This window comes from Poecilia latipinna, unplaced genomic scaffold (genome assembly GCF_001443285.1).
Source record: "Poecilia latipinna isolate Pla-1442-1.1 unplaced genomic scaffold, P_latipinna-1.0 Scaffold1005, whole genome shotgun sequence".
Taxonomy (NCBI): Eukaryota; Metazoa; Chordata; class Actinopteri; order Cyprinodontiformes; family Poeciliidae; genus Poecilia; species Poecilia latipinna.
In genome coordinates, this window is record NW_015113621.1 from 154,436 (window position 1) to 167,263 (window position 12,828).

The following is a 12,828-nucleotide window of genomic DNA, read 5'->3' on the forward strand; positions in this document are numbered from 1 at the left end:
TAAAGACAAGGGGGGGAAGAGATCGCTTTTGGTGCTGATTGCAATGTCTGATCTGCATGCATACTGTGCACCAAATGCATATATACATATCAATCCAGACCGTCAAGCTGCAGGCTGCGCGGTCACATGGAAACGCTTCGTTTAATTTGAGGGTATTCTTATTTTTATAATAGATAAACATGTATGTGTGAGATTCTTGCAGGCTGAAGTTCTCCTCACTTCCTAGTTTACAGCTGCTGTCACAGCTCGGCTAACACCCTTCTTCCTCCATAAGCCAGCGAACAATTTTTCGACTACATTTTTTTTTTTTTTTTTTTGCCGCTGCGACGAAATTCTTCCAGACACGCAGAGACCGTAACACATAAATAAAATAAAAATAAATCCCACTTACATTTCACCACCCTGTCCGTCGTAGATAACTTGGGCTCATCATTCGGCTTGTTTTCGGACATTTCCAGTGTGATATGAATTTAAAGATGTGTAAATATATATGAAAGGAGACTGAAAACGGGTCCCTGCGTTGCTCTTGCCGAACAACTCTTCGAGTGTGTCCGAGGAAAAGAGACCGCAGTGATCTCACCCGGGTTCCTCTGAGCGGCCAAAAATACTTGCAACGGGGGGTTACAGTTTCACTGCAGGAGCTGGAGGAGCTGTTAGGAGCTGCTCTGTCTGATTTACTGTTACTCTGAGCCAAGTTGCCTGGCTCAGCGCAGTGTGCACTCGAACGTGCTGACGCCTCAAGGCCCGCCCCCCGAGGCTTCCTATTGGTGGAGAGCCACTGTTGTCGTTCACGCTCACTTTTATCGAAAGATTTTCTTCGCTCTCTCTCTCGTTCTTTTATCATTCCAACTGCTGTGAATAACCCGCAATAAACTTAACACAAACAAGGCAAGGAGTGTCGTTTATCTCTGGATGTTATCGAGAGAGCCATTCTCGACGTTTTGAGTTCATTTGTGAAACAAGAGTTTGACTTTAATCTCGACAGTCAGTTGGAAGGAGTTGTACAATATAGCTCCTAATGTTCAATAAACAAACCATTTTGCTGGCTATTACCACAGCTACTACAACTTCCTAATAATCATTATTATTAATATTAATATTAGTAGTAGTTTTTTATTTGTATTTAATTACATTTTTGTAGTAATAGCAGTTGGCAACATTCTATATGTATAATCCATTGTATGCCATAGTTCTAGTTAGTAATAGTTCATGGTATTTATGATATATGCAATTTTGAAAATAATTTCTTTTAATTTACTTACATTTTTTTATGAAGCTAAACTGAATCAGAATTTATATAAGACATATACTAAAAGTAATATATTTGCCACTACTACTGCTTGTAATAAAATACTTTTCCTCAATCTCTGATCAGAGTTAAAGCTCTGATTTCAACCTTTAAATCGTTTAGCCTTTCTGGCTCATCATAGGAGCAGTTTCTCATTCCTGCCAACATACTGCAAATCCTTTTTGACATGCATCAGTTGCTACTGTGCAGTTCTCTACCATCTTATATCGTTTTCAGTCATGCCATTCAAAATGAAGCGTACTTCTGAATAGTCACTCTCTATAAAGCTAATAGTCTTCATTTCAATTCTTGAGTCACGACAGGCAAAAATGTTGAACTAGATGTCAAAATCAGTCATTTTTACGCATTTCTTCATCGTTATATCATGAGGTAAACGAGTACAAGACCCTCAATTTGTGTTTCACATTCTTTACAGCATGTGCTCTTTGCCATGCTAATTTGTTTACATTGTTGCGAAAAAGTACAAACATATTGTACATTGGAACTGAATGTAAACAATCCTGATATTCCAGTTCAAATCCGTTTGCCAGCTGTGGGTTCATGGGATTTCGCTCGTTGTGACATCACTGGTTTCAACTAAAGTTTCACACACTCCTCCTCACCGGTGAAAGCTGAGGTTCACCTGGCAGTAACAGTTTAATTATGGAAACATTTTCAAGGAGGACTGACGAAGGAATGCATAAATCTGACACATTTTGACAACCAGCTGAATGTTTTTGTTTGTTACGACTTGAGCAATGGGCTGAAGACAGTTGGTTGACTATTCAGCATTCAGAAGTGTAGTTCCTTTCCACTTTTCAGTGAAAATTATATAAAGCAGTAGATAATTACATGGTAGCAATTGATTCATGTCCAAAAGGATTTGCAGTCTGTTGGAAGGAATAAGAACTGACGGTTGAACTAAAAGTTATGACAATCTTAATTGATCAGTGAAATGCACCAATGCAATGGAGAAAAATATAACTACGCATTTTAAAGGATTGTGGAAGTGATGTTTAGAAATGTCTTGAGCATTTTCAGGTCGTGTTACCAAGATCAAACCAAGACCTCGCGAGAGTGAACTGTCATAATGAAAACATGACATGACATTTCACTATCTCGTTCATAAACAATGACTTCAGGACTTTCCTGACACCGACACTATCATTGAAATAAATGCTTGCTTTTGAGGAATGAACAATTCACTTTGACCAAGTGACTCACATTGGAGGTTCTTAACTGGGTTTTGCAGTTTAATTGTTTTGAGAAAATGCACAAGCAGTTGTGGAAATGTTGAGAGAAATGCACCAACAAAAATTATTTAAAAAAAAATACTATCATTATTATACTTAGCATTACATCTTTACTACTTTTACATTTGAAATATTCTGAAAATCAACTTCTTTATTTCTATTTTACCTTTTGCATGTTTGTTAATTAATTCAGGAAAACATTTAACAAAATTTCAAAATCTAAACAAGAAAATAAATAAATACTATAAATGGATAAGTATCAAATTACTACTAATAATACTAAAACAATAATAATAAATACAATTATTTCTAATGTTTTAAGAGTCAAATTCAAACTTTTAAAATTGTACACATAATAAATCGTTATGATAGGATTAAGTGGCTGATAAAATTAGATTTCACAGAAGATGTCAGAAAGTTACACACCAGAAACAAGATTGCAATAATTGTGGATGTTTTATTTGTTCTCTCTAGCACCACCTTGAGGACAGATCAGTACCTTGTTTGGCAGACACTCTTGAATTGAGGCTATGACGAAAAGGAAAAGTTATGTTGTTCTTTTAAGGTCTTCCAGTTAGATGGCACAGATGAGTTACAATTTACTTAGTTACTAGTTATCAGGTAACTATCGACCCAACCTTTGCTTCAGGAGGAAATGGGACGGTGTTCTCCGGGATCTTTTAAAGAAAACACTTCTTTTTCCCACAAGAACATAAAATATAAACTTAAGAAGTATTCCCAAATTCAACAACAAAAGAAACGGACCAGGAATAGTTATAAAAATAACCATGATGTTAATATGGTTGCAGTGATGCAGTTCAATTATTTACTACAGCTAATTTGATGATCTAATGAAAACTCCAGACGCTTATCAGTCAGATAAGACCAAAAAAAAACTTTTTTTAATGATAAAGCAATTATTGACGACCTTCTTCTTGTAGAGTCAAGAAAAGATCATCACAGACTGCTGCGATCATCTATATTTCTTAAATACAAACAGATCAAATTCATATATATAGAAATAAATAATCAAATCAGTTCAAACTCGCTACAGTCATCTATCAGGAAGCTCAAGCTCCTCTCTGGTTTCAAACAGAGGGAAGCTTTATAGAGATTTTAATTTCCTGCAGGACTTTGCACCTGGCCACCCTGCTAAAAGTATGAACACATGATCATTTAATGACCATGATGTAATTCACGCAAAAGGAGCCCCAACCGAGTGATTACTGCACAGTCTGTACAGATAAGATATCTTTATTCCCGTTATTGACCAGGTGCAGGTTGGTTCAGGTGAATTACATCCCAAATAAAATTACCGCATACACACACAAAAAAAAAACTGAATTTGAAAAACACAAAAATATTTCAGTATTGCACATCTTGTGTCATTTCTTCCAGATAAAATATATTTTTTTTAAAACAAGTGGTGTGGGGTTTTAACTTTTCCCTTCCTGAGGGGAGGAGCTGAAACGGAGCGCTGCGTTTTTAAAAAAAAAATATTTAGGGCTTTTCTAACACAACAGGAACTCTTCCAGGGAGCCGATTGGTTTCTCTGCAGACCCGATAAGCCTCTGGAGGGTTTTCCTGAGCAGCCGCTGAACTATGCACACATTACATTAGGTCAATATGCTCTCGATGGAGCAGCGGTGGGGAGTTGAGAGCAACTTTAGAGCAAAATATTCATGAGAATCCTCTGGAAATAAAGCCTCTGCTTCATGTTCTTCCTCAGCTGCTTGGTATTTGCCCCCCAGATAAGGTCATCACCATGCAGCACATGAGTTGTCAACAAGCTGACATTTCTGTAATAATATCCTGCTTTAGCTGCTTCTGGTGGAAAAAGTGATACTTTATTGCCAAGGGCATGCTTTAGAGCAACTGTCTGAAATTAAAAAAAGTTAGAGCAAAAACCCTTCCAGCCCCAAAACATCCAGAAAAATAAGAGTTCAACCATCCAATTCCTCAAAAAAAAAAAAAAAAAAAAAAAGATAAACAAAACTCTACAAAATAAACTGGGACTAACAATAACAGAACTACTCAAAAACATGTTGCCACCGTGTGTCACAATGTGACTCTATGTATCTATTTTAATCAATACAAACCCACAAAACAGCTTTGTCAGTTTTCATGGCTCCATGAACACGATTACAATTCAAAATGCCTCCATATCTTTTCTGCTGGCACCACCCTCAGGACAGCATTTGCAGTTTCACTCTTATTTTCATTGGTAACGCCGTGACCAGCGCCACATTTATGTTTGTCTTTACGCCACCACCTTTGGCGGCTGTGACGACGAGCCGTACAAGAAGGGATCTGTTCAACCGAAGCCGCCACAGATTTGAAAGATTTCACCGTGACGGACAGCGCGACAGGCGGACCTTGTGTGATTTTCATTACGCATCGGTCGATGCATAAAACCAGTTGGAGATTTGCGTAAAGGAGACCTCGCCTCTCACGCTCGTGCTCTCCCTCCAGTCGCCCTATAAATAAATGGTGCCAAACTGGTATAAGCAAAGACATTGCTGCTGCAGCGGTTAATGAAGCACCGAGTTTTACATTTCCCTCAGTGGGTGTAAGCGTGCGCGTCCGGGTCGACGCGCCCCCTTTTAACTATTCTTGCACTGGAGACATTTTCCACAGATCATTAGCTGCAGCACGTCTCAGCTTCTTTTGGATGCAAAGTTAATTAAACTCGTGTCTGGACTGAGACTCGGGCTCTTTATTTTCCTGGTAACCTGGTGTCTGAAAGGCAGTCACCTTTGTTATTTGCCATTTTCCCTTGTTGCATACACTCCCACCTATTCTGTCTGCATGGAAAATACAGTAGAATAACAAGCAGAGCTCTAACTGTGGGCTTCAGCTTCAGTATTTGAATTTAACCAGGTTGGAAATNTGCTGGAAGATGAACCTTCACCCCACTATGGAGTCTCTAGCTCCCTCTACATTTCCTTTAACTAACCCTCTGATGCTGAGAAAAAACCCTTCCCCAGTAAAGGTTGTGTTTTAGCTGCCTATTTAAAATCATTCAAACACCAAATATATCTTAATATGCATTAATACGCACAGTGGAAACCGTCTTAGCACAACAGCCAATCAGCGCCAAGGAAAATGAATGCCGCTCCTGGATTGGCTGCTTTGCAAAAACAAGATAACAGCATGCTAAGTAGCCTTTTGCTTAAATAACTCAGTATCCCAAGCACAATTTGAGGATATATCAACTTTATAAGATATTATAAGACATGTTTCGTGAAAAAATGCACAAAATGGTGAATTTTTGGCAAATAATTTGAAGTCACGATCCACAGAAAAACCCATGAGAACTGAACTGCAAATAGATGGGGCTTCGCTGTAATAGCAGTGTAATCCCCTGCAGATATTGCACTGTAAACAGTCCTTTTCAATATTTATATCCCACACACTCATCTGATGATGATGACACATTTGAAAATATGAAGCGAATCCAGTCCAGTAAATACTCTGAGCTAAATCTACATTTACGATAAATTCTTCTGCCACTTTCCAAATGCTAAATCCACTGTAATTCATGGGCCTTCATTCAGTTTCTGTCGTTTCTGTTCTAGTCGGTGACCAGGCAAGAACCAGATACATTTATCAATCGGCGCTGGAAATAGCTCGACAGCTAACACATTTAGCAACACATTAACAATGATGATGACTAGAACTTTTGGGAAAATAATAGGGATTATCACAGGTCAAGGCTAATCCCTATCCAGCAGCTACTTAATCAGGTAAGCCTTGAAAGCTGCAGTAATGGTCCACCACTGAGCCAGATTTCTACACATAGTTCATTAAGGTGAAAAGCCTCCCAACTGACATTTCCTCCTATATTTATTTCTGTCGAGTTTAAAAACATGAAGACCCCCTCCACCCCCCCCGCGGACGCCGCCAACTTGGCCTGCCGGGGCTGATTAAAGAGGTTGGAGTAATTACTCTGCAGCAGTGGCTTTCAGGAGCGTTACGATAATGCCTTCTGAAAACAGGTGGCTGCAGCGCGCTCGTGATAAGTTGGACCGACGCCTCGCAGCGTCGCAAAACAGGCAGCTGAAAACAAATTACCTTACACCTACAGCCTGCAGCCACGTTCATGCTTTGTATGTACACAGCAGCCGGCGTCCTGTGTTGTCACAACACTGATGCATTACCAAAAAAAAAAGAGAAAAAAACAAAAAAAACAAACAGCGCACTTCTGGAAACTCAGAGGGTGGATTTACTTCCAGGAGCTACGGCCGGCAACGCCTTTTGGATCCGGGCTCTCATGTCAACTGACAACCCGCTGCTAATGTCTAATCAATAACTGATTAAGATAATTGCAGAGCTTTACTAAGCACTGCAGCATTGTAAAGTCAAGAGAGTGGGACTGTGCATCACAACCAGAAACAGAAATGAATTTTTTGGGGGGAGATTTTAAGCGAGAGAAGCTCAATCTACGACTGAGAGAATCTGAACATCAGTTCTCATGCTGCGTCCTCTGCTAGCAGCAAATCAGAACGGCAATTATCTGACTAATCCATTATTCCGTGGATTATTCGGATAACAAAATAGCAAATTTCATTTAGCCATTCAAATCTTTTTTATACATTAGAAATATGTTAAAAGGTGCAAACAAATATTTCAATTCTGTTTTAAAAAAAAAAAAACATTTTAATGCCTAAAATCCAATAAAATAAATACTTTTAACATCAACATGTGGAAAGCTCAGCGCTTTCTGCTTGATTTAACATCAACTGACAATATTCTGGGTTAAACGATTATAACTTAATAGCAAAAGTTGCTTGATGAGAGATTATTTTCCTTTTTTTTCTCCACAGAATTTGGTGGGGGTGTTTAGGGTAGAACACAATTACAGACAAGATATTTTTTTTATCTTAAATACATAATCTATATATTTTTTGGTGTATTTTTGGCTTAATTGCTGATTTGAGTATGTTCTTCTATTAGCAAATGGCCTCTTTTTGGGTTTCTATAGTCCAGTAATAAATCGTTAACTGGACTCAGTGGACAATTATTTCAGTAACCGATTAATCACGATTAATCATTTCGGCCCTACAACAAACAGGACTTCTTATGATTAAGACTTGAGGTATTTCACTCCTGCCTGCATCTATCTGCTGAAAAAAAAGGTATCTCCAGGGCATGATGCTGCCACCGCTATGTTTTTCTCTCCGCTCTCTAACTATGCAGCACCTTGAGTTAAGATTACTGCATGCAAATAATTGTGGTCTTTTGTGGTCTTAATGTTACCAGGTCAAAACATGGAAAAGTTCAAGTAGGTATGAATACTTTCACAAAGCACTGTAGCCAATGCGACCAGTCCAAGCTTCCCAGTGAAACCGTTTCATCTCTTTATAGCCGAATCTTGTCAAATCCATTTTTCATTAGCCTTCACGTTGCTGGAGACTGTACGGGTATGATCTCTTAAAAAATTCATAACAAAAGCACCCCAGACATTCTGTGGATCTCTCAACACTCACTCCACCCACCCACCCTCCGCTTTCCACCAGAAATGTGGCCAGAACAGAGCCGCTCGCTGCTGACTCCATCCACTAAAGCTTCAGGATTGCCACTAATTTCCCCCTCTTGATGAGCTATTGGCTCGAATCGTTTCGATCGATGAGCTCAGCCCAAATAAGAAAAATATCTCCCTCAATTCCCCGATGTGGTCCCTGCACATGCCTGTTGTGGTGCGCAGGGCAGAAACTGGAGTACTGATCCGCAGCTAGAGCTGGATCAAACACACACACACAAAGATTCTGTCATCCTACTTTGCTCTAGTCATTCAGTGACGCATTAATATCTCATATCCTTGTGCATGAATTGTCTCAAAGTTAAAAATCTGCAGCCTTTAAGTGAAACGAGGCTGGGCGAGCTGGGTAGGTAGGGTCGAACTGATTATTATCTTTATTGCATTCTTATGGTAGACTGCAAAGGTGGAATGTCAGACCTGTAAACACAGAGAGAGGCAGGAAGAGCCACCCCATGTGGCATGAACAGTGAAAGCAACCCCCAGAACCAAACATACATCGAGCATGCAGGATTGTGCAATTGTTAAAACGGGAGAGATAAAGCTTTGTTTGATGGTGCATGCACAATAAAGACAAGGGGGGGAAGAGATCGCTTTTGGTGCTGATTGCAATGTCTGATCTGCATGCATACTGTGCACCAAATGCATATATACATATCAATCCAGACCGTCAAGCTGCAGGCTGCGCGGTCACATGGAAACGCTTCGTTTAATTTGAGGGTATTCTTATTTTTATAATAGATAAACATGTATGTGTGAGATTCTTGCAGGCTGAAGTTCTCCTCACTTCCTAGTTTACAGCTGCTGTCACAGCTCGGCTAACACCCTTCTTCCTCCATAAGCCAGCGAACAATTTTTCGACTACATTTTTTTTTTTTTTTTTTTGCCGCTGCGACGAAATTCTTCCAGACACGCAGAGACCGTAACACATAAATAAAATAAAAATAAATCCCACTTACATTTCACCACCCTGTCCGTCGTAGATAACTTGGGCTCATCATTCGGCTTGTTTTCGGACATTTCCAGTGTGATATGAATTTAAAGATGTGTAAATATATATGAAAGGAGACTGAAAACGGGTCCCTGCGTTGCTCTTGCCGAACAACTCTTCGAGTGTGTCCGAGGAAAAGAGACCGCAGTGATCTCACCCGGGTTCCTCTGAGCGGCCAAAAATACTTGCAACGGGGGGTTACAGTTTCACTGCAGGAGCTGGAGGAGCTGTTAGGAGCTGCTCTGTCTGATTTACTGTTACTCTGAGCCAAGTTGCCTGGCTCAGCGCAGTGTGCACTCGAACGTGCTGACGCCTCAAGGCCCGCCCCCCGAGGCTTCCTATTGGTGGAGAGCCACTGTTGTCGTTCACGCTCACTTTTATCGAAAGATTTTCTTCGCTCTCTCTCTCGTTCTTTTATCATTCCAACTGCTGTGAATAACCCGCAATAAACTTAACACAAACAAGGCAAGGAGTGTCGTTTATCTCTGGATGTTATCGAGAGAGCCATTCTCGACGTTTTGAGTTCATTTGTGAAACAAGAGTTTGACTTTAATCTCGACAGTCAGTTGGAAGGAGTTGTACAATATAGCTCCTAATGTTCAATAAACAAACCATTTTGCTGGCTATTACCACAGCTACTACAACTTCCTAATAATCATTATTATTAATATTAATATTAGTAGTAGTTTTTTATTTGTATTTAATTACATTTTTGTAGTAATAGCAGTTGGCAACATTCTATATGTATAATCCATTGTATGCCATAGTTCTAGTTAGTAATAGTTCATGGTATTTATGATATATGCAATTTTGAAAATAATTTCTTTTAATTTACTTACATTTTTTTATGAAGCTAAACTGAATCAGAATTTATATAAGACATATACTAAAAGTAATATATTTGCCACTACTACTGCTTGTAATAAAATACTTTTCCTCAATCTCTGATCAGAGTTAAAGCTCTGATTTCAACCTTTAAATCGTTTAGCCTTTCTGGCTCATCATAGGAGCAGTTTCTCATTCCTGCCAACATACTGCAAATCCTTTTTGACATGCATCAGTTGCTACTGTGCAGTTCTCTACCATCTTATATCGTTTTCAGTCATGCCATTCAAAATGAAGCGTACTTCTGAATAGTCACTCTCTATAAAGCTAATAGTCTTCATTTCAATTCTTGAGTCACGACAGGCAAAAATGTTGAACTAGATGTCAAAATCAGTCATTTTTACGCATTTCTTCATCGTTATATCATGAGGTAAACGAGTACAAGACCCTCAATTTGTGTTTCACATTCTTTACAGCATGTGCTCTTTGCCATGCTAATTTGTTTACATTGTTGCGAAAAAGTACAAACATATTGTACATTGGAACTGAATGTAAACAATCCTGATATTCCAGTTCAAATCCGTTTGCCAGCTGTGGGTTCATGGGATTTCGCTCGTTGTGACATCACTGGTTTCAACTAAAGTTTCACACACTCCTCCTCACCGGTGAAAGCTGAGGTTCACCTGGCAGTAACAGTTTAATTATGGAAACATTTTCAAGGAGGACTGACGAAGGAATGCATAAATCTGACACATTTTGACAACCAGCTGAATGTTTTTGTTTGTTACGACTTGAGCAATGGGCTGAAGACAGTTGGTTGACTATTCAGCATTCAGAAGTGTAGTTCCTTTCCACTTTTCAGTGAAAATTATATAAAGCAGTAGATAATTACATGGTAGCAATTGATTCATGTCCAAAAGGATTTGCAGTCTGTTGGAAGGAATAAGAACTGACGGTTGAACTAAAAGTTATGACAATCTTAATTGATCAGTGAAATGCACCAATGCAATGGAGAAAAATATAACTACGCATTTTAAAGGATTGTGGAAGTGATGTTTAGAAATGTCTTGAGCATTTTCAGGTCGTGTTACCAAGATCAAACCAAGACCTCGCGAGAGTGAACTGTCATAATGAAAACATGACATGACATTTCACTATCTCGTTCATAAACAATGACTTCAGGACTTTCCTGACACCGACACTATCATTGAAATAAATGCTTGCTTTTGAGGAATGAACAATTCACTTTGACCAAGTGACTCACATTGGAGGTTCTTAACTGGGTTTTGCAGTTTAATTGTTTTGAGAAAATGCACAAGCAGTTGTGGAAATGTTGAGAGAAATGCACCAACAAAAATTATTTAAAAAAAAATACTATCATTATTATACTTAGCATTACATCTTTACTACTTTTACATTTGAAATATTCTGAAAATCAACTTCTTTATTTCTATTTTACCTTTTGCATGTTTGTTAATTAATTCAGGAAAACATTTAACAAAATTTCAAAATCTAAACAAGAAAATAAATAAATACTATAAATGGATAAGTATCAAATTACTACTAATAATACTAAAACAATAATAATAAATACAATTATTTCTAATGTTTTAAGAGTCAAATTCAAACTTTTAAAATTGTACACATAATAAATCGTTATGATAGGATTAAGTGGCTGATAAAATTAGATTTCACAGAAGATGTCAGAAAGTTACACACCAGAAACAAGATTGCAATAATTGTGGATGTTTTATTTGTTCTCTCTAGCACCACCTTGAGGACAGATCAGTACCTTGTTTGGCAGACACTCTTGAATTGAGGCTATGACGAAAAGGAAAAGTTATGTTGTTCTTTTAAGGTCTTCCAGTTAGATGGCACAGATGAGTTACAATTTACTTAGTTACTAGTTATCAGGTAACTATCGACCCAACCTTTGCTTCAGGAGGAAATGGGACGGTGTTCTCCGGGATCTTTTAAAGAAAACACTTCTTTTTCCCACAAGAACATAAAATATAAACTTAAGAAGTATTCCCAAATTCAACAACAAAAGAAACGGACCAGGAATAGTTATAAAAATAACCATGATGTTAATATGGTTGCAGTGATGCAGTTCAATTATTTACTACAGCTAATTTGATGATCTAATGAAAACTCCAGACGCTTATCAGTCAGATAAGACCAAAAAAAAACTTTTTTTAATGATAAAGCAATTATTGACGACCTTCTTCTTGTAGAGTCAAGAAAAGATCATCACAGACTGCTGCGATCATCTATATTTCTTAAATACAAACAGATCAAATTCATATATATAGAAATAAATAATCAAATCAGTTCAAACTCGCTACAGTCATCTATCAGGAAGCTCAAGCTCCTCTCTGGTTTCAAACAGAGGGAAGCTTTATAGAGATTTTAATTTCCTGCAGGACTTTGCACCTGGCCACCCTGCTAAAAGTATGAACACATGATCATTTAATGACCATGATGTAATTCACGCAAAAGGAGCCCCAACCGAGTGATTACTGCACAGTCTGTACAGATAAGATATCTTTATTCCCGTTATTGACCAGGTGCAGGTTGGTTCAGGTGAATTACATCCCAAATAAAATTACCGCATACACACACAAAAAAAAAACTGAATTTGAAAAACACAAAAATATTTCAGTATTGCACATCTTGTGTCATTTCTTCCAGATAAAATATATTTTTTTTAAAACAAGTGGTGTGGGGTTTTAACTTTTCCCTTCCTGAGGGGAGGAGCTGAAACGGAGCGCTGCGTTTTAAAAAAAAAAATATTCAGGGCTTTTCTAACACAACAGGAACTCTTCCAGGGAGCCGATTGGTTTCTCTGCAGACCCGATAAGCCTCTGGAGGGTTTTCCTGAGCAGCCGCTGAACTATGCACACATTACATTAGGTCAATATGCTCTCGATGG

At 38.3% G+C, this 12,828-nt stretch overlaps 1 protein-coding gene across 5 annotated transcripts in view; it reads right to left on the minus strand.

The window, feature by feature from the left end:
- Positions 1-715, minus strand: part of LOC106958666 (serine/threonine-protein phosphatase 2B catalytic subunit alpha isoform) — a 105,095-nt gene extending 104,380 nt beyond the window's left edge. For 2 of the 5 annotated variants that reach the window (XM_015050684.1, XM_015050688.1), the window contains exon 1: positions 392-715. In XM_015050684.1, the coding sequence (XP_014906170.1) occupies positions 392-452 (61 nt within the window). In that variant the 5' untranslated portion in view covers positions 453-715. The remainder of the gene's footprint in view (positions 1-391) is intronic. The other 3 variants (XM_015050687.1, XM_015050685.1, XM_015050686.1) reach the window with 2 other exon arrangements.
- Between the last annotated feature and the right edge of the window lie 12,113 nt (positions 716-12,828).